This window comes from Phycodurus eques, chromosome 11 (assembly GCF_024500275.1).
Source record: "Phycodurus eques isolate BA_2022a chromosome 11, UOR_Pequ_1.1, whole genome shotgun sequence".
In the NCBI taxonomy this organism is placed as follows: domain Eukaryota; kingdom Metazoa; phylum Chordata; class Actinopteri; order Syngnathiformes; family Syngnathidae; genus Phycodurus; species Phycodurus eques.
The window spans coordinates 882141-901483 of NC_084535.1; the positions used below are offsets into that span (position 1 = coordinate 882141).

The following is a 19343-nucleotide window of genomic DNA, read 5'->3' on the forward strand; positions in this document are numbered from 1 at the left end:
AAAATATATATGATAATGCAGGCATTGATCAAATTATTTAAAACATGACTAACATTAAGAATGGGCTACTTCCATCGTTACACATATTTTCAAGTTTTTCGTCATGTTTTGAATTCCTACAAATAAATATAAAAGTATTTGAAGTTGTTTTGTCAGTTTTCATTCTGCTTGTACTGATGTTTTCGATTTTTGCCGCGGTATCGTTTCAAGACTGGAATCGAGATACTTTATGCAGGTATAGCATCGAAGTCGGAATTCTGGTATCGCGACACCACTAGCGCATATGACGTGATTTACGAGGGAGCTGCATGGCAATTGGCGGTTTTGTTTTTTTCACCTAAAACGGTAATCGCTGGCAGCGCGGTAGCCGAGCAGTTAGCACATCTGCCTCGCAGTTCTGAGGTTGCGGGTTCAACTCCGGCCTGGCCCGGGTGGAGTTTGCGTGTTCTCCCCGTGCCCGCGTGGCTTTTCTCCGGGTACTCCGCTTTCGTCCCACATTCAAAAGACACGCGCGGCATTCTGCGGGTCGACCGTCGGGCAGAGTTGCGCAATTGGCGGTCGACGCACACGACTGTTTGGAACATAAACAAAAACAAAACCTTGACTAAGCGCCAGCACGCCCGCGACTCGTCACAAGGAGAAGCGGTTCCGGATTGCAATTGCTAGTGCGCTAATGCTAATCGCGAATACAAACCATTGAGCAAAGGGTGATTTTGTTGTCCGTTTATACCAAACACTCCGTACCGGCGTATTCAGAAGTCCACCCCTCATAAATGAGAATAAAATGCATGTTAGTAGCATGTTTTTTTGGGGGTGGCCATGAGTTGTCAAAATAGCCATAGGATATTGGAACCTAAAAAGATTCGATAGTGACTGCCCTAATCTAGAGAGATACAAGAATCTCACTATATGCATTTTATTGTTGGGTTTCCTTTTTTTACTGAAGTGCATTTATAAGTGTGTACTTTTGTACTTTTACTTAAGTAAAGGAGTCGCTTTTGCTTTGACATCTGTGACGTGCGTGCGCGTGTGCTGACGTGACCTCGTGTCTGTGCCGCAGCCGCAGTGTCAAATCTCCCAGAATCTGACTGAGGGTGGCTCGGACCGCCGTGTTGATGCTGCGCTGATGACAGCTGCGCGCGTACGTCTCCATGCACACCTAGACGCACGACAAATGGTGTCTTGAGACAAGAGTCGTTTGCTCCCTGGCCGTGCTCTTAACTCAAATCATCTTTCCCCATTGAAATGAATGAAAATGCTGTTAATCGATTCTAGCCCCCACAAAAGGGAACACATATGCATGCATATACACACACACACACACACACACACACACACCATACCACACAAACGTACACAATACGATCGGGCTGTGGAGCAAGCAAATCCCGGCCCCGCCTGTGTGGAGTTTCCATGTTCTCCCCGTGCCTGCGTGGCTTTTCTCCGGGCAAGCCGCTTTCCTCCCGCATCCTAAAAAACGTGCGCGCTAGGTTCATTGAGGACTCTAAGGTGTGAATTTGAGTGCGGATGGTGGTTTGTTTCTATGTGCCCTGCGATTGGCTGGCGACCGGTTCAGGATGCGCCCCGCCTACCGGCCGAAGATGGCCGGGCTGGGCTCCGGCGGCCTGCGACACGCGTGAGGAGAAGCGGTAAAAGAAAATGGATGGATGGAAATCGCGAGCGCACTAATGCTAATAGCGAATGCTAACCGTTTAGCAAAGGCTGATTTTGTGGACTCAAATTCTGTACAGAGGTTATCACATACACTCAGGACCAACACATGCAGTTTAAAGGGTAGAAGTCCAGCTGTCAGAAATTAGAACAAAATGCACGTAAGTGGTAAAAAAAAAAAAAAAAAAAAAAAGAAAACATTTTAGGGGGAGGGGGCCACAATGACTCGACTACTCACCAACGTATCTGTAGGATAATTGATGCGAAAAAGACTCGATAATGAGAACCGTACAGTATGCATATACACACGCACACGCACACACGACAGCAGCTAACCTCTCAAAATCACACACAATGTGAGAAGCGCTTCGTTACCTGCGAGATGCGTAGGACGGAGTCTCCGTTGATGTCAAAGTTCGGCGAGTAGGTGACGCACAGGAGGACCTGCAGGGGGCGGAGCGAGATGGAAACCAGACGGCGGCGGCGTGAAAACGAGGACCGACGCTCTTACCTTCATGACCTCCACCTGCAGGTCCTCGTGCAGCGCCGGCGTCACGCGCACCGCCGCCAACACTTGACTCACAAGCTGATTCTCCACAGGCTCCGCCTCCTCGCCGGCCCCGCCCACAAAGCGGTCCTCGCAAAGCAGCTTCTGTTGGGAAGACGCGGCCGTCAATCGCGGCGGCTCTTCACGCGAGACGGTCGAACGGGAAGCACCTGCATGCCGCTGAGCGCCGTCTGGCCGAGCTTCACGTTTTTGGACTCCAGCGCAATCTGAAGAGGCAGAAGACAGCGCGCCCTGCAGGCCAAACGGCGCAACATCACGACCGTTGTCCCGTCCTATACGTACGACATCTGAAGCCTCTCAACGCGACGTATCGCGCCTTTCCGTGTCACGTCACGGAACATCACGCGAGTGTAACGTTACGCGTCGCCACGTGACATCGTGACGTGTCGACATCCCGTGACATCACGCCACATGAGGTGTCAGTTACCCGTCATTCCAGAGAGAAAAGTGTTCTTACCGCAGCTCTGCTGGCGACAGTTTGCGGGCCTCCAGACTTTCTGGAGAAAGAAAATCAAATCAAATTCAATGTTGTGATGAATTTCAGTGGCAGCTGCATGCGCGAGGCAGCTGTCACGCAGTCAACACGCAGCCGTTAGCGAACATAGCTAAAAGGAGCTGCGGCCTGCGTGCGCGCGAGCGTGAGCGTGTGCACGTCGACGTACCGACACAAGACAGAGAGCGTGTGTGTGCGCAAGCGATTTATTGATTTTACATTACCTGACGTAGCAACAGCAAGTAGCTACGTTAGCTTAGGGACAATGTCCCCAGTAAAACTCGACCCTAATAGTCTTCATAATAATAATCTAAATAATTTGTCAGGAAGTGGAATCTCAGATTCAGGAGGAGCAATGTGGTTTTCGTCCTGGCCGTGGAACAGCGGCGCAGGTCTACACCCTCGGCAGGGTCCTCGAGGGCGCGTGGGAGTTCGCCCAACCGGTCTACATGTGTTTTGTGGACTCGGAGAAGGCGTTCGACCGTGTCCCTCGTGTGGTGGGTGCTTGGGGAACACGGGGTACCGAACCCCCTGATACGGTCTGTTCGGTCCCCGTACGACCGGTGTCAAGAGTTTGGTCCGCATTGCCGGCGGTAAGTCAGACTCGATTCCGGTGAGGGTCGGACTCCGCCGAGGCTGCCCTTCGTCACCGATTCTGTTCAGAACTTTTATGGACAGGATTTCTCGGCGCCGAGGGGGTCCGCTTTGATGGCCTCGGTATTGCATCTCTGCTTTTTGCAGACGATGTGCTTCTGTCGGCTTCGTCAGGCCGTGATCTCCAACTCTCACCGGAGCGGTTCGCAGCCGAGTGTGAAGCGGCCGGGATGAGAACGGGCACCTTCAAATCTGAGACCGTGGACCGGTCCGTTGCGGTAAAGAAGGAGCTCACCTACGAAAGAACGAGATCCCGGATACGAGCGGCCCAAATGAGTTTCCTGCGCAGGGCGTCCGGGCTCGAACGAACGGGCGAGAAGCTCGGTCATCCGGGAGGAGCTCAGAGTAGAGCCGCCGCTCCTCCGCATCGAGAGGAGCCGGACGAGGTGGCCGGTGCTTTGTGCTAGCTTGAATGTAGAATTTAACTCAGGGGTGTCAAACACACGGCCCGTGGGCCATAACCGACCCGTCACGAGGTCCGATCCGGCCCGTGGGGGATACAGAACACAACTGCAACTTTTCAATCAAATTAACCGTTGTTGCTAATTTTTTATAATGGAGATCACGCTGAGAACCACTTCAAAAAACACTTACCATCTAAATGAGTTTGTGAAATTGACTGCTACACAGGATTTGACACCTAAAACGGACAGCCAAGTTTCAGGCACAAAGTAAACTCGGGTTATGTCGAATCTTCTAGCACCTCCGCACGGTGAGGAATACATTTCTGTTCAAATGAACACTAGGCTACTGTAGAAATACTTTTAAGACATGGACTATTGCAAAAATAACGGTCAACAGCTCGAGTTCAAAAGAGGTTGGTTTAGCGGAACCCTTTTGTTTCATCTTAAAAAGAGGTTTTGAAAAAGAAGGTACACACACACATATTATAGATATATATATATATATATATATATATAGTAGATCCACTACGAGTTGCACATGTGTAGATGAAAACACTGATTCATAACATTGTAGAAATGACACTCATTTTTGTTCTGGAATTTCAGATTGCTCATATGGTCTGAAAGAGGATTTGCAATAAGATACAAATCCATCCATCCATGCATTTTCTGAGTCGCTTCTCCTCAGTAGGGCCGCGGGCGTGCTGGCGCTCATCCCAGCTAACTGTGAATATGTTCAGAGTGTCATTGTAGTTTTTGGAACATACTTGGCAAATAAAGATGATTCTGATTCTGATTTGCACCAAAACAATGTGACATTTTGGAATAGTTGATATTTATATCAACCGGTTGAGGGCGTGCCCCGCCTCCTGCCCGATGACAGCTGGGATAGGCTGCGGCACGCCCGCGACCCGCGTGAGGAGAAGCGGCTCAGACGACGGATGGACGGACGGACGATATTTACATCTTAGCAGGCCGAAAACAGGACTTGACTTTTGGGTCACCGGCCAACGTGGCTCCTGGCTCCCAGAGTTGCTGGCCACTCAGCATTTGAAAAAGCCACAATTTGATAGGACCTCTTTCCAATTGAAAAACACTCGTCGATGGGGAGGTCAAATGTTGAGGCGAGTATTTACTAGCCAAATGCTTTTGTCAACATTGCTGACAAATCTTTCCAGATGAAAATACAACCCGCCAACGTGGCTAATGGGAGTGCCGAGGGCGGGTGAATTTCCACAACGCAAGCCGCCGCCTGCTGAAAGTAACCCGCATTCGGCGGGCATTAATGTCAAGCCCTGGCCACGAGTGGACCGGTTCTGCCCATCCCAGAACCAAACGGGGGGAAGGTGGCCCTCCGACGCCTGCTCTAATTGGCCACGGGTGTGAATGAGAAAGCGCAACACATTCGACAAGCAAAAATCCAGTTGCCACAACTCAACTTTTGTGGATTAGCATCACCTGGATGACTGACACATAAAGGAGGTACGTTCCTCCAATTTTCAAACCCGCGATATATCAAAAACAGACGACATCACTGGACAGAGATTGAGAACATGAATAAAATGAGCCCCAGTTTGTCAGAATCGGATTCGGATGAAGGATTCGACGCCGCAAATCGGCCCAAATGGAATTGTCCGTAAATCGATCGGAAACGTGCCGACTCTTTGGTGGAAAAATGTCCGTAAACGAGTCGAATTCGTCGAGACGAAAATGTGACGTTGGAACAGGCCGCTTTCACATTTTGGAGGCGTGTCAAGCGCATCGTCACAGTGATGTCAAACTTCACAGAAAACGAGAAGAAGAATAGTTCGTCGTTTTCAATCGTGTCAACAGATGTGATTGGGGTGCCAAAATCGAGGAACATTTGCAGTTTGGGCAGAACCACAGAAAAGCTCATCTGAATTGAACATGTCAAAAAAACAAAAGAGGCGCCGACGAACGGCAACCTCTCGGCGGCTCATCGACGTCACGTGACGCCGACGAACGACAACCTCTCGGCGGTTCATCGACGTCACGTGACGCCGACGAACGACAACCTCTCGGCGGTTCATCGGCGACTCACCGCAGGCGAGGACGCAGGCGTCGCGGAGGCTTTTGTGCTTGTGGCCGGCGGCGTCTTTGTGGAGCCCCCGCAGGATGTCCTCCATGGCGGGCGGCTCGTGACGCGGGGGCCGCTCGGTGCGGAGCGCGGCCGGCAGCATCCCGATCCCGATCCCGCCCCGACTCCGTCAGAAACACGCTGACGTCATGGGGCCGCAACCGTCTGCTTTTGTTCCAATTTCGGAAACGTCAATATAAACGCGTTTGTCCGCCCACACCGGATGACGCGTCACTTTAACGGAAGTCAAGCTTGCTCTCCATCTTCACAGTAAAAGCATTTATTGACGAAGCTCGACGGTGACGTGCAAATTGAAATTCAACATCGACTGCGGTACAATTGGCGACTTGTCAACTCACCGCTGACTTGAAGCGGCCAGATGATCTCAAAGGGGCTTTTGAGCGGCTCGTCTTCTGCGCCATCTTCACCGAGACACAGGCTGACCCGAACCTGCCCCGAGTCACCCTCGTGACGATAATCCGCATCCACAAGGCACGTGTCGGACTCGGCCCGCGACGCGTTGCAATGCGCTGAGTGGCCGCGCGGTGCCGCTGTGACGATTGACGGCTCGACAGCTGCTGGCGATGACGTCACCTCACCTCAATCCAAAGTGGCAAAACGCAACAAACGTTTGTAATCGTGCGTTGTCATCCGTTTTGTATTTGTGCAAGGAAGATGTATGCGGTGAAGCGCTAATCCCTAAATTGCGTCGCTCCGCTCTGACGTTCCGGGGCGGCTCGTCCGCGTGTGACGATCCCACGATATTTGGATTCTGTTTTTGAAGGACAGCCAGTGGGGAAACCGATGCGGTCTGCGGAAGAGACCATTGCTCCAAATGCCAAATACCGTCATTTCTCGTGTATAATGCGCAGCCCCAAAATGGAGCTCAACATTCTGGAAAACCCTTCTACCTGTGTATTATGAATTTTTACAATGCATGATTGTGCTTCTACCCATACGATCAAAATAGGAAGTATTATCTGTATTTTGTTAGTTTTTTTCAAAGAATTATTCTGAAGCCAAGCACTTAGTTTCAACACATAGTCCTTTCTTTTTATTTACTTGCTCTTATTTTGAAATTCACAGCCCTACTTTTATTTAGTAAATGAGAAAACACACCGTTGCGCTCATGTTTGATGACCCGGGCAGAATTTGTAAGATGGGTACAATTCTTTGAAGAAAACGTGAAGGGCCAGGCAAAACACATTTTATTTGAATGCGATTCAAATTAAACTGTCAAGCATTTCCGATAAGGATTCTCATTCAACAAAACCATAAAGAGATTAATGATGGCGGTTGTTCAGTCATCAGTCGTACTTTAAACAAATAATATTACACATATTCAGCCAGGGTAAACTTATGAGCGCAACTGTACATATATGTACGGAGTCATACGTACCGCTGTCATATTGGAATGAAAGTGTAGGCTGCACCTCTCTCATAACCTCTAGGGGGCGGTGACATATTGGAACTAAAGTGTACGTCTTTACAACCTACAACCTCTAGATGGCGGCATACATTTATAAAATGTGAAAGTCTTTCATTTTCTCCTATGTGTAATGCGCACTATTGACGTTTGACAATTTTTTTGTGGGGGGGGGGGATGCGCCCTATACATGAGAAATTACGGTTATTGCCGTGTTTGTGCACGCATTGTTCGGTATGTGCATTTTGTGTCAGGCACCTCGCTGGGCCCCTTCAAATGTGACTCGGGCAACTACCGTATTCGTTTAAAGTGAGCTTTTTACACAAGACAAAGGGCCGCGCTCCGCCTATAGCTCGGTAAAATGCGTCACTTCCGCGACGCCATCTTTGGTGCGCCACCAAGTGGGCCGGCGTGGGAAATTGGCCATCGGGCATTCACTAAATATCCCCCCCAAAATAAAGCGATGAAAATCCAGCAAGATGTTCGAGGAGCTGACGGGTTTAACCGGCATTGTGTCATCTGCCCGAGTTGTGACTAGGGTGAAAAAGACTTCTTAAACAAAAAGTACATCCATACTCCAGGTTTGATTCCAAAATGATGATGAATAGTTGGGGTCCACCTTTTTCCCAGGAAACATCCAAGTGTCCTGATGATGTCTTCTTTCAATATGAAGAAAAGTCATTCCAACGTAATGAGTTGTATTGCTTTGAGAACGGGTCACTTGTCACTGGAACCGACCACAAAGTCATCATATGCAATTAAACCTGACCAGTAAACTACATCATGTGCTCCACTACTAGGCCCAATTAGCAGGCATGTGTCACACACTAGTAGTGCCCTGGCTCAGTTCCAAATACTAGTCAACTTGGTCCTTACCAGTAGGACAACTACATGTTTGTAGGTGGAAAAACTGTTCAAGTTAAAAAAGGAAAAAACAGGTAAATCCGCAGGTGCCCGATTTGCAGAGATCCGGTCGGTGCGCAGGCTCGTTTGAAGGATCCAAACTCATTTTGCTTCCATCGTTGGCGGATTTATTGATTTGCAGGGTCTTTCGATGGCCACGCCAAACTCACTGTGATCGCTGCGCAGCACACAAAAGCAGCCGTGTTGCAGAGGAGGGCGCGAGTGATGTGATGGCCTTTGAAGCATCCGAACATTTTACTCATCAAACAAGTGTTCTTGGTGGATGTGAAGACGATTCAGTGATGTGAAACCTACAACCGGTAACCCAGTTAGCGTTGCGAAGCCGCTAAAACAAGCGAAGCCCCGCCCCCGCCCCCCCAAATTGCACATGGACATTCAAATACGCTAGCTAGCGTTAGCAGTGTGACAGTGATCAAATAGAAAGTGCATTTCAAAGAGGCAAAGCTAATTTGCTTCGTCTCGCTCCAACCGTGCGTGCGTGCGTGCGTGTTGACGGACGGGATCATTTGGCAATTCTGGAGCGAAGTCGTCTTTTGACGACGAGGCGTTCGCTTCGTTTGTCCTCGGCGACCACGTTGTTACTGACCACCTGCAACGACAAGTGCGCCGCAAGTTAACGAGTGCGATTCAAGAGTCATATTTGCCGCTCTTGTGCTGACTGACGCTTTTGAAGGTTTATTGCAAACCTTCAAACTTGTCAGTTTCACTCTACAGGTCCGCGCACGGCCTCATCTGCGAGACTCAACTTTCAACTGTATTTTTAGAACACTTTCAAAGAAAACGAAAAACAAACGACTGGAGGTGTAACAAAATGGTATACATAAAAAGTAGAATAGAAAGCCTTTACAGTCACTGTATTGTGCAGGATAGCGGTGCAACAATTCCTTTATTAATTGCGTAAAAATCAGTTTTCAAATGAATCGACAACTATTTTGCTAATCGATTGATCGTTTTCTAAATTTCACATTGCAGCTCTTGTCAGAAAAAAGTAAGCAATATCTTTTTTGATTCGTTGGATTCAAATTTGAATATTCTACGTGGCGCACTCAAATGCAACGCCGAGTGACTGCCCACTTGTGCGTGGCCCTTAACAATTGTCAACAGGCGCTGTCATTATTTGTGTATTTCTGTTTGACTGAATGGACATGAAAGCATTGAAATGAATATGAAACCCATTCATATGAAAATTGTGAGGTTCTTAACGACAGCCAGGCCGAGTGCGGACTGGCGCGTTCGGTTCAGAGTGCCTCGTTGTCGTGGAAAAGCCCCGCAACTACGCGGTGGGACGCACTTTATTTTGCCGGCTCAAGTCAAGATGTAGTTGTGTGTCGGCATAAGAAAGATGCCACACCAATTAGCATCCGTTTTTCCGCGACACGGTCATGCTGCTCGATTGACAGTTGAGCGCATTCAGCCATTTCAAGGCTCATTTTAGATAGTTGACCCTTTTTTCCAGGGGTGCCAACTACTCCTCTGGGTCAAATGTGGAGTGGCTGGGTTGAAAGGTACCGTGTGCCGGGGCCCGTCCGCGGGGGAGCAGATGTCAGCGCTCGGCAACTTCCTTTTGCTCTTCTCGCTTGTCAGGCCGACGGACGACGAGGCGCTCGAGTGCACGCCGCTCATCAGGCTCATCACCTTCTTGGCTGCTTACGCAAGAAAAACAAAGACAAGAAATGCACTTACACGCTTTCGTACATCCTGGCTCCTTATTTCTGAACTTCGACATAAAATGTATTGCGTGTTTACGGTTCGGCACCCGCTGATTGTTCTTTTTCACCGTGAAAATGCTTATTGGCGGAATATCCCCACTTATTCAAACATTTCTAGCGCTAAAAAACAAATTCAAAGCAATTGTAATGGGTGCCGATTATTGGCCGATTTTCGCTATTCGGGGCGCCCGTCCCCCGCAAATAGTGGGGGTCCGCTGTATTCTTAGTATTATTTTGATGAGTAATATTAGCAACGTAACAAGTAGCCACCATCTTTGTGGGATTTTGCCAAACAGATGGCAAGAGCACTTCAAGCTACGGTGGCCTGGAAGTGCAAACCACGCGGAAAGGGAAGGTCCCACTTCCCAGATAGTCTTGGAAATCCCACGGCATTTCTCGGCAAGACCCGCCCCGCTTCAACGCGATTGGCTCCCGCGTCGCGGGAAGGGTAGGCTACGCAGATGGAACGAGATGTCCATCCCAAATGGCGATTGTATATATGGACGCCCTGAGCGGGCGTATGCAGTGTTCCCTCGTTTAGCGCGGGGGTGACGTTCCCAAAGGTGAAATCCGCAAAGGCTGTAAACCTCACCATTAACATTTGCTCACATTTCTCTCTTGTTTAAACACGCTCAAAGTTCAAACCTGTGTAAGAAAAATAAGTACATTATTATTGTTATTGTTGTCGTACTTATTATTGTATAACGAAACAACTACCTGTGTTTTGGACATACTTGGCAAATAAAGATGATTCTGATTCTGATGTCAAAACCTGTTTTAAGGCCCAAACATTTGTTTAAAAACTAAAAATGTAAACATTTTCTGGCAAATAATGATGACAATTTTTAGAAATAACGAATTGAATTTCAATGAACGATTCGATTCGAGGATAATATCGGTTCACTTCGAACGCTACGACCCAAACGATTCACTGGCTGGAAATCGATGCGGCAACTTTTTAGCCCAAAATTCATCCGGTGCGACTGAAATATCGACCTGCAAACTGGACAGTGCAGGTGAAATTTCTTGGAGGCTTGTTGTTTTCTTGGAAGGGAATCGGGTAAAAACTCATTCTGGCCAATAAATGAAGATTTTCCTGCTCTACCTTCCTGTGTGTGTTTTCTAATGGACTCGGAGTCTGCTTAATAAAAGTTGATTGATTGTATCGCTTTGCAATAAAACAAAGGGGAAAACGTTTCTAGCTCGACCCCAAGTTTGAGAATCCCTCTTCGAAACAGTTAAATAATCATGGCTAAAACGGAGCACTGTGCGGTTTTCATGAGAAAACTATTTTAGGAATCGTGTTAATAATACACAGAGAGCGAAATCAGTGAACAAATCTGCTCTTTGTAGCACAAACGTGAGCCTGAAACATTCTCCTCATCTGCTATCCGCCAGACAAGACGGACATCTTAAACTGCAAAAGTGCGGAAAAAAACAACACGCACGCTGTGGTGTCTCCTCCAGCCACTAGGGGCACTACGAAAAGGAGTGACGAGATGTGGGGCATAAAAAAGGAAGCGAAGAAAAAAGTAGCCTTGACAGTGCTAACTGAAAAATCAAGTGAACTAAGAGGAATTACAAGTTTGTTTTTTTTCTTGGAAAAACAACAAACACGCACGCACGCACGCACGCGCACGGCTCCACATGAAGCCCGGCGTGCTTAAATCCAGTGCGTTATGTCCCACTATCGATACAATCCATTGATTATAAATGAGTACAACTTAAATCGATATATTTATGCCCGGAAGCCTAACTTGCCAAACGCAGACGATCCAGTTGGATCGCAGGAAAATAAATCGATACATCGATATAATCAATGAATCGTTACGGCACTACTTTGCTGGCGACTGACCTTTGCACCCGATCAGCGTGGGCGAACTTTGTAGGAAATCGCCGATCTTCTGCAGCGTTCCTTCTTTTCGGCCGCGGACGCCGGCGGTCCCGGGAGACGCCGACGGACGGGACGTCTACAAATCGCATCACAGAGTTTAGGTCGCGGTGCGTCTGGAACGCATCGTGTTTACGGCTGCAATCGACATATAATATCAATTATGGATTGGTTGTCAGGCGACTGGTAAGAGCGTCTGCCTCACAGTTCTGAGGACCCGGGTTCGATCCCCCGGCCCCGCCTGTGTGGAGTCAAAACATGCGTGCTAGGTGGATTGACAACTCTAAATTGTCATTTTAATTGCGAGGACGTCCACTTGATTGCCTTTCTGTGACTCTTCCAGTCTCTGTGATGCAAACTGCTCAGTCTGAACTCAGTGGCCACTTCCTTCGAAGAAGATCCCGTTTGAAGCAGGTTGCGACAGAGAGACCGGAAGAATCACAGAAAGGAAATCAAGCGCCCGTCAAACACCTGCGGTGAATTTTGCCGATCATTTTATTGGACGGCATCTCACCGCCGGCCGTGCTGTATGCAGTGATGTAGTATGGAATACAACGTGTGTGGAATGCATGTGTGTAGTGACGACCTACGACGTGCACAAAGCCGCATTTGAGAAAAACACTGCTCACCAGATGACATGACACGACACGTCATGTGACCATCTGCAACACAGCGACAGAGTGTGTGTGTGTGTGTGTGTGTGTGAGTGCGCGAGCGCGCGCGCGCATCACCTCCTCTTTGCGCTCGCTGAGTGTCGGCACCACTTTGGCGTTTCTTCGATTCGCCGCCTCCACTTTATCCTGCTGACACGCGCACGCACATTAGACCGGCACACACGCCGAGAGCAGAAAAGCTCCGAAGAAGAATTGCGGACGTGACAACGTCGTCGACGTGCGATGGCCCGTTTATATCATGAATTTGAAGACGGTATATTTAGCATATGCTTAGGCTGCAGCTTAAAATGTATTTCGGATGAGTTTGTGAGGCCCGCGCACGCAAAGCGAAGTCAAGCGAAGCCGTCGTGCCGGCGGCGCCTGAGTGGGCGGGGCTTTGGAAAGTGGGGTAAAAGTAGAAAAGCGCCAAGGCGTTGAGTCGGTTCTTAGATTTCGAGGGCAATCGCTTTTTCACACTGGGCCGTGGAGCGTTGGATTCCTTTTCTCCCAGTGACTGTTTTTTTTTTGCCGTCAATGTCTTTGTGCCTCCAAAGCGTTCTCCGTCAATCGTCCGTCCGCTGTCGTACTCGAGCGGCTCCGACTACCGGAGACAAAGTCCTTGTGTGTTTTTTGGACATACTTGGCAAATAAAGATGATTCTGATTCTTAACAATAACAAAACTTTTCAAAACTGCATTTTGTGTTTACTTGTGTTGTCTTTGACTAACATTGCAATTTGCTTGATGATGGGAAACATTTGAGTGTGACAAAGGTGCAAAAAAAATAAGAAATCAAACACTTTTTCCCACCGTTGCGTGTGTGTGTGTGTGTTTGAGAGGCACGTAATGAAATGTGTATAAGGAACACGGGCTCCATTATTTCTGTGTCACGACCAACTGGAGGCACGAGTGCGATGATGATGACATGAAGGACTACGAGGACTAGAATGCTTGAGTTGAAAGTGAAATGCGGCTACTGGGAAGACGAATAATGAGATGGACGTGGGGATGGAGACGATTCAATTTGAAAAAATACCTTGTGTCGATTGGTTGGACGTTTGCCGTGTCTAAAAATGGGACACTTTAGAGGCGGAAAAACAAGTGAGTTGCTGTGACACAGCAGCTAAAACATCATACATCACAAATTAGAAAATATGCAAAGAGTTTGTAAATGCATTCATTAAAAAAAAAAAAAAAAAAAAACTCAAAAATGACATGAATGAAACAAATACAATGGACCCCTGCTATTGGTGGGGGATAGGGGCAGAGCCCGACTGTAAATAGCAAAATCCTGCGCAGAATTGAAGCCCGTTAAAATTGCATTGGAAAAATGAGTACCTTGAAAATCGAGGATGCACCGCCAATAAGTCTTTTCGGGATTGCTTCTCCCCTCCCAAAATAAAAAAATTATAAAACTGAAAAAAATAGAGAAGAATTGGGGAAAATGTATCTATTTAAAAAAAAAAAACGTCTGCAGTCGCCGAAGTGCAAATATGCGGGGGTCCACTGTACACAAATCAAAAATGACACCACTCAAACGGATTAAAAGAATCCATGAATTCTGCGTGCGCCGCAAGACGGACGACGACGTGCTAGCACTTCGCGTCGGCTCGCGGGTCGTCGCCGTCTTCCTTCCGGCAGGGGGCCGCCAATGGAAATGAGCTCCTTGGCTAGAATTGACTGCATTGACTTTTTTATCGTTGAAATGTTTATTAATGTACATTGTCCCTCTATTACAAAGAAAAGAGAAAAAAGACAAAGAAAGACATGAATGATCGCTGATTAATAAAGTCATAAATGTTTGCGTCGCTATAGCAGCATGACACTGACAATACGGGAGGGGACATTAGCATGGAAAATTCATACTAACATGTTTTCACCCTCTTTTTCAAGTCCACAGCGAGTGTCGTCGTCCCCCCCCCCCCCACAGGCGGCCGTTGCTTTTCCCGGACACACATTGGGCGAGCGGAACGCCACAGCAATGGCAAAAACAAACATTGAAAGTCACAGAATGCAAAGTAGCGAGCGACCGCGACGCCGAATTGGCTGAGCGCGATCCGCCTGCCCGCAACGGGCGCACCGCCAGCCACAAAACGGCGGCCGAACGGAACGTTCGCACATCTGGCAATATTTTTGCTCGGTCTGCGCTCGGGAAACGGAACGATTTCTACATTGAGGCGTTCGGAAATCGGTGTTCCGCTGGATTTCAAATTTGGTCTGGCAGCACGCAACTTGAAAAAGCGCCAAGCGGAGGCACTCGAAAGCGGAGGCGGCAGCCGAATGCGACCTTTCTACGTGAGTCGCGTGGAGCGTTCCCTCACCTCGTCCATCTCGGCGCTCGTCCTCTTGCGGGCCGATCGCGTGATCTTGACGGTGACGGCGCCGGGCTCGCCCGGGCGTCGCAGCGCCACCCGGTCGGGCCGCAGCGGGCTGAAGGAAATCTCCAGCTCCGGCTGCGGGAAGCGTTCGGCGCGCCCGTTCTCCGTGGAGATCTGAGACGATTCCAGCACCGAGGGGCCGCCCGAGGAGTCCTGAGAGGTCAAAGGGCATTATCGATATGACGCACACTCTGAAAAAGGGGACGGACGATGGAAAAGTCACTTTTGAATGAATGGTCTACGATTAATTGGCAGATATTACCCCTCTTCAGTTTGGCAAAAACAGTTTTTTGACTTCTTTTCCTTTCCTGGCCCTCGTTAGGATGCGCGTGCGTAAAGTAGGAGTACGTTGCAGTATGTCTCAAGTCAAACGGAAATTTCAAGTCAAGTCAAGCCAAGCGCGACCCTTTCATGTCTACGTCTCCTCATTGTTTGTCCTGGTCCTGAAGCAAAAGAAATGTGGTCAAACGTGTTACATGTCAAATGAGTTGTGCACAACTGCGGCTTTTCACTTTTATCTTGGATTTTGGGAACTTGATTGTGTTGTGTGTTAATCACAGATTCGATGACGCAATTTAAATAACGCGCTTTGAGCTTTTCATATTCTGTGTAAACATTTGGCATTTGGAATGTTAAAACGATTTGTATTTTGTGTCTACATTTCACTTTAATTTGACCCTTCAAATGTGATGAAGGTCAAAAAGTAATTCAGGTTAAAATACAGCTAAAAACAACAGACTATAACCGTTACAATGCATTTAAGAGTAGACAAAATGTAAATATCAAAACGTTGATAGCATCCTAAAATAATTGACAGCAATAGGTTACCTGATTGGCACTTCATTTTCAGTTCCATGGAAACAGTTGGCTTTCACACCATTTATTTATTTAGGTGGTGATGATTTTTCTTGTATTTTGTATACCTTTTTATGATTACAGTCATTGGAAAAATCATTTTGTATATATTTGAATTTTTGTGCGTTTCAATCGAGAGATTCTTCTCCTGATGGCGTCGTAAAAAAAAAAAAAACGGCTTAAAACTGCTTGCACTTTGAGAATAAAAGAAAGAAGAAGAAAAGCGTCCGCTTTGATTTCGGTGAAATCTTGCGCCGCTCGGATGACGATGTCCCTTTCCAAAAACCTGAACAACATGTATGAATTGTGTGATGAGTAACAAGTGCGAGCGATGACCTGGGCGTCGGGCTCCCGCTCTCGGCCCTCGGCGTCCTCCGTCTCCCCTTTGACCGACGCCGCGTGACCTTCTCTCCCCGCCACGCCGCCCTGACAGAGAACACGTTTAAAAGCGCGAGAAGGATGGAAACGATGCAGAGGTCACGTCGACGGCAGGAAGTGGCGGCCATTTTCCCCAACGCAGCGTTAACGTGATGGAAGCGGTCGCTGAAGAAACGTCTTCTCGTCCTCACGAGAAGGTGCTAAAGTTAATCAACAACACATCCGTTATCATATGAATGAACTATTTTATAAGCGTTGATCTGAAGTCCTCCATGTCAGCAGACTGATTATATTTGAGGGGGAGGATGTTTTTGGGATGTGGGAGGAAAGCGGAGTACCCGGAGAAAACCCACGCAGGCACGGGGAGAACATGCAAACTGCACACAGGCGGGGCCGGGGATCGAACCCCGGTCCTCAGAACTGTGAGGCTGACGCTCTAACCAGTCGCCCACCGTGCCGCCTGATCCATTTATATTTACTTGAATGTTTTTTTGGTTGCTTTTTTTCATGATTAACTACAGTTATAGTCCATGAAATATTCTTTTTGGTCGGCCTGGAACAGATTACTAAGATTTCCCATATTTCCCGCGGGAAATATTGCTTTGGTTTCCAAATTTTTGGAACCGATAATTCACGGAAACCAAGGTTCCATTGTCTGAGAACAAAAATAAACGCGTACATTTGATGTTGTGATGTCGAATGTTGAGCCATTTCATTTGGGATTCATATTTATTTGGCAATGTTTTCTGTGTTAAACTATAGTTATTCCCCCAAAAATGTGCGAACGGTTGTTTATTTATAGGTGCCCCGCGAGCCGTCAGGAGGATCAACTGTACGGAAAGTGGATGGATGGATTTTTTTGGGGGTGTCTGCGACGGATTCATTGGATTTACATTGCTTGCTGTAGGAAATGTTGCTTGGTTTTCACACGATTTGGTTTTAGTCACACTTTTTGGAAGGGATTAATCACTGCGCTAGAAAAAACAGTACTTTATTTAACCTTTAGGCAATTGAGAACAGATTCTCATTTGCAATGCTGATCTGCTTGCAGAGGGCAGAGTCAAACTAATCAAAAGAAAAGAAAACAAATAAATACAATCGAAAAAAATGTGTACAATGTGATATAGTTACATACTGAAACAATACATTCCATCATAAAAGGATTAGGGCTGCAAATAAATTCAACAATGTCTCTAAATGATGAATGATCAAAATAGTTGGTCAATTTGATCGATTAACTGTTGCACCTCTCCATAAAATGCATAAAAAGATCAGAACGGGCTAAAACAGTGCAGCAATCACGGACATCACGGTTCACTGAAGGTAAAAGTGATGTTTCAAGGTTCCTTGAGCCATTTCACTGGTCATTTAGTTCACATTGTTTTCCATACGTTAAACCATAGATAGCTATTCTCCCATAAAGGCTCTTTTTTAATATCTATTTTGGGCTGTCTGGAATGGGTTAACGTGATCTAGCAATGCATTTTCTATGGAAAATACCGCTTTAGTTTTGGCATCATTTGGGTTTAGTCGGATCTGTTTGGGAACAGATTTGTCACAAAAGAAATCCGGCCGACGTGCGGGGAGGACACGGAGCCCAACGCCGGAACGAAGACTAGCGATCGACGTACGGCAAACTGCCATTAAATACAGCCTAGGCGTGTTTTTAGCATATAAAAGTAGAAAATGAAAAAAAAGGACTGAACAGCGATATAGCGGGTTTACTGTATTTGCACTGACCTCCGGTGGCAACCGTGTGCTGTTGCGGCGCAGCCGCCGGATGACTTCGTCTTTGTCGGCCTGGCTGGCGAGAAGCTTGCGAAGCTGCACCTCCAGGGCGCCGACCAGAGCGTCTCGTTCCGTCCTCCAGCTCGCCACGGTCTGCTCCTTGACGCGCAGCTCGGCCTCCTGGACAAAACGTCGGCAAGATGACGGCGACCGGCGGAGCGCTTTCGGGCTTTCCCGGCGCCGCGCTGAACTTTTTAAAACGGACTGTGGCGCCAGGTTCTTTGGAGATTACCCAAGAAGGGAATAAATAAAAAGAAAAGAAAACAAAAAGGTCAGTATAAGTCAAATACGTTTTCTATAAAAACATTATAGGTTATGGCCAAAATGATAATCATGATTGTTTTGATCAATTATGTAATCATGATTATTCATCACGATTATTCCTCAAGTTACGGAAAACGTCTTTATTTTTAATTGCACTACTTTCGACAAACAATACATCAACAGTTTTTAGTGCAAAATGAACTTCTATATAAGAATAAATGATCGATAATAATAAAAAAAAAACAAAAGGAATCCAAGTATTTCAAATCTACCAAGGTTTCACGGAATAAATATGCGCAATCACGAAGTGAAACTCGCTGGAAGCAAAAACAGTTTATTCATAAACTAATCTAAACGCAAACATTAGGCTTCAAGCAAAGACTTTTGATTTGAAAATCCCCGTCGGTTGTTCCGCGTGAGCGTCGCCGGTCGTGCACGCTCGCCGGCCGCCACGACGTCGGCACTCGGCATTTCCCTCTCCCTTCGCTCCCGGCGCTGTTCATACGCTGGATGGAATGTCGCTTGGGAGAAATACCTGCGCCACATGTTTCTTGTCTGGTGTTTTGCCGTTTTTGTCAGATGATTGAACAGATGAGTTGCGAAAGGCCCGGCGCGCGCGCGCACAAGGATTTTAAAAGACCTTCAAAGATTTTTTTGATCTGCTACACACCCCGCACGCGAAGATAAATTGAACCGTTTTGGTCGTATTGCGAGCGGTGTGCGAATCCACTCCCCCTAACTCAACACCTCACAACAAGACAAGACGATCGTCTGCCGTTTGACATCCTTGATCGGGACAGGCAAGAATCGGCGCAAAAACTGGCCGATTGTCTTTGCGGGACCTTGCTGGGCAGACAATTGAGAATTCTCAAACAGTACAATACTGTCGCATGCAAGAATTCCTCGGTGTTTCGAGGGCGCTGTAACAGATGAATGGCATTTCATTTCATTACAATGGGGAAAGATGACGGTATCGCAATTATCTCATAAATGAAGCCTACAATACTTTTAAAGTATATCTTAAATGGTTTCTTTGACAAATTGCATTTACAATAAACAACTGACTTAGCTCATTCCCTGCGAGGCCTCCCAGTTAACATGGATATTTGACTTCTAAAGCAGTCAATGGCAGAGAAACATAAATCCATTTAAAAAAAAAAAAACATCTTAAGATCAATGCAACAAATAAT

General features: G+C 47.2%; 2 protein-coding genes across 28 annotated transcripts in view; both read right to left on the reverse strand.

The window, feature by feature from the left end:
- arfgef3 (ARFGEF family member 3) overlaps positions 1-6731 on the reverse strand; it is a 37926-nt gene extending 31195 nt beyond the window's left edge. For 13 of the 18 annotated variants that reach the window (XR_009769487.1, XR_009769488.1, XR_009769486.1 and 10 more), the window contains exons 1-6: positions 5853-6112; positions 2697-2736; positions 2389-2470; positions 2183-2323; positions 2047-2115; positions 1043-1159 (exon numbers count right to left, since the gene is read on the reverse strand). Coding sequence is in view for 13 of the 18 variants with exons in the window: in XM_061690736.1 (XP_061546720.1) it covers positions 1043-1159; positions 2047-2115; positions 2183-2323; positions 2389-2470; positions 2697-2736; positions 5853-5991 (588 nt within the window). In the remaining 5 variants the exon portion in view is untranslated. The other 5 variants (XM_061690728.1, XM_061690727.1, XM_061690729.1 and 2 more) reach the window with 5 other exon arrangements.
- A 209-nt stretch (positions 6732-6940) lies between these two features.
- LOC133410031 (kinesin-like protein KIF20B) overlaps positions 6941-19343 on the reverse strand; it is a 41136-nt gene continuing 28733 nt past the window's right edge. For 3 of the 10 annotated variants that reach the window (XM_061690745.1, XM_061690746.1, XM_061690742.1), the window contains exons 28-34: positions 17842-18108; positions 16060-16149; positions 14812-15021; positions 12570-12638; positions 11803-11917; positions 9748-9884; positions 6941-8827 (exon numbers count right to left, since the gene is read on the reverse strand). In XM_061690745.1, coding sequence (XP_061546729.1) covers positions 8741-8827; positions 9748-9884; positions 11803-11917; positions 12570-12638; positions 14812-15021; positions 16060-16149; positions 17842-18108 — 975 coding nt within the window. In that variant the 3' untranslated portion in view covers positions 6941-8740. Of the gene's footprint in view, positions 8828-9747; positions 9885-11802; positions 11918-12569; positions 12639-14811; positions 15312-16059; positions 16150-17841; positions 18109-19343 lie in introns of those variants that run through there. The other 7 variants (XM_061690752.1, XM_061690749.1, XM_061690744.1 and 4 more) reach the window with 7 other exon arrangements.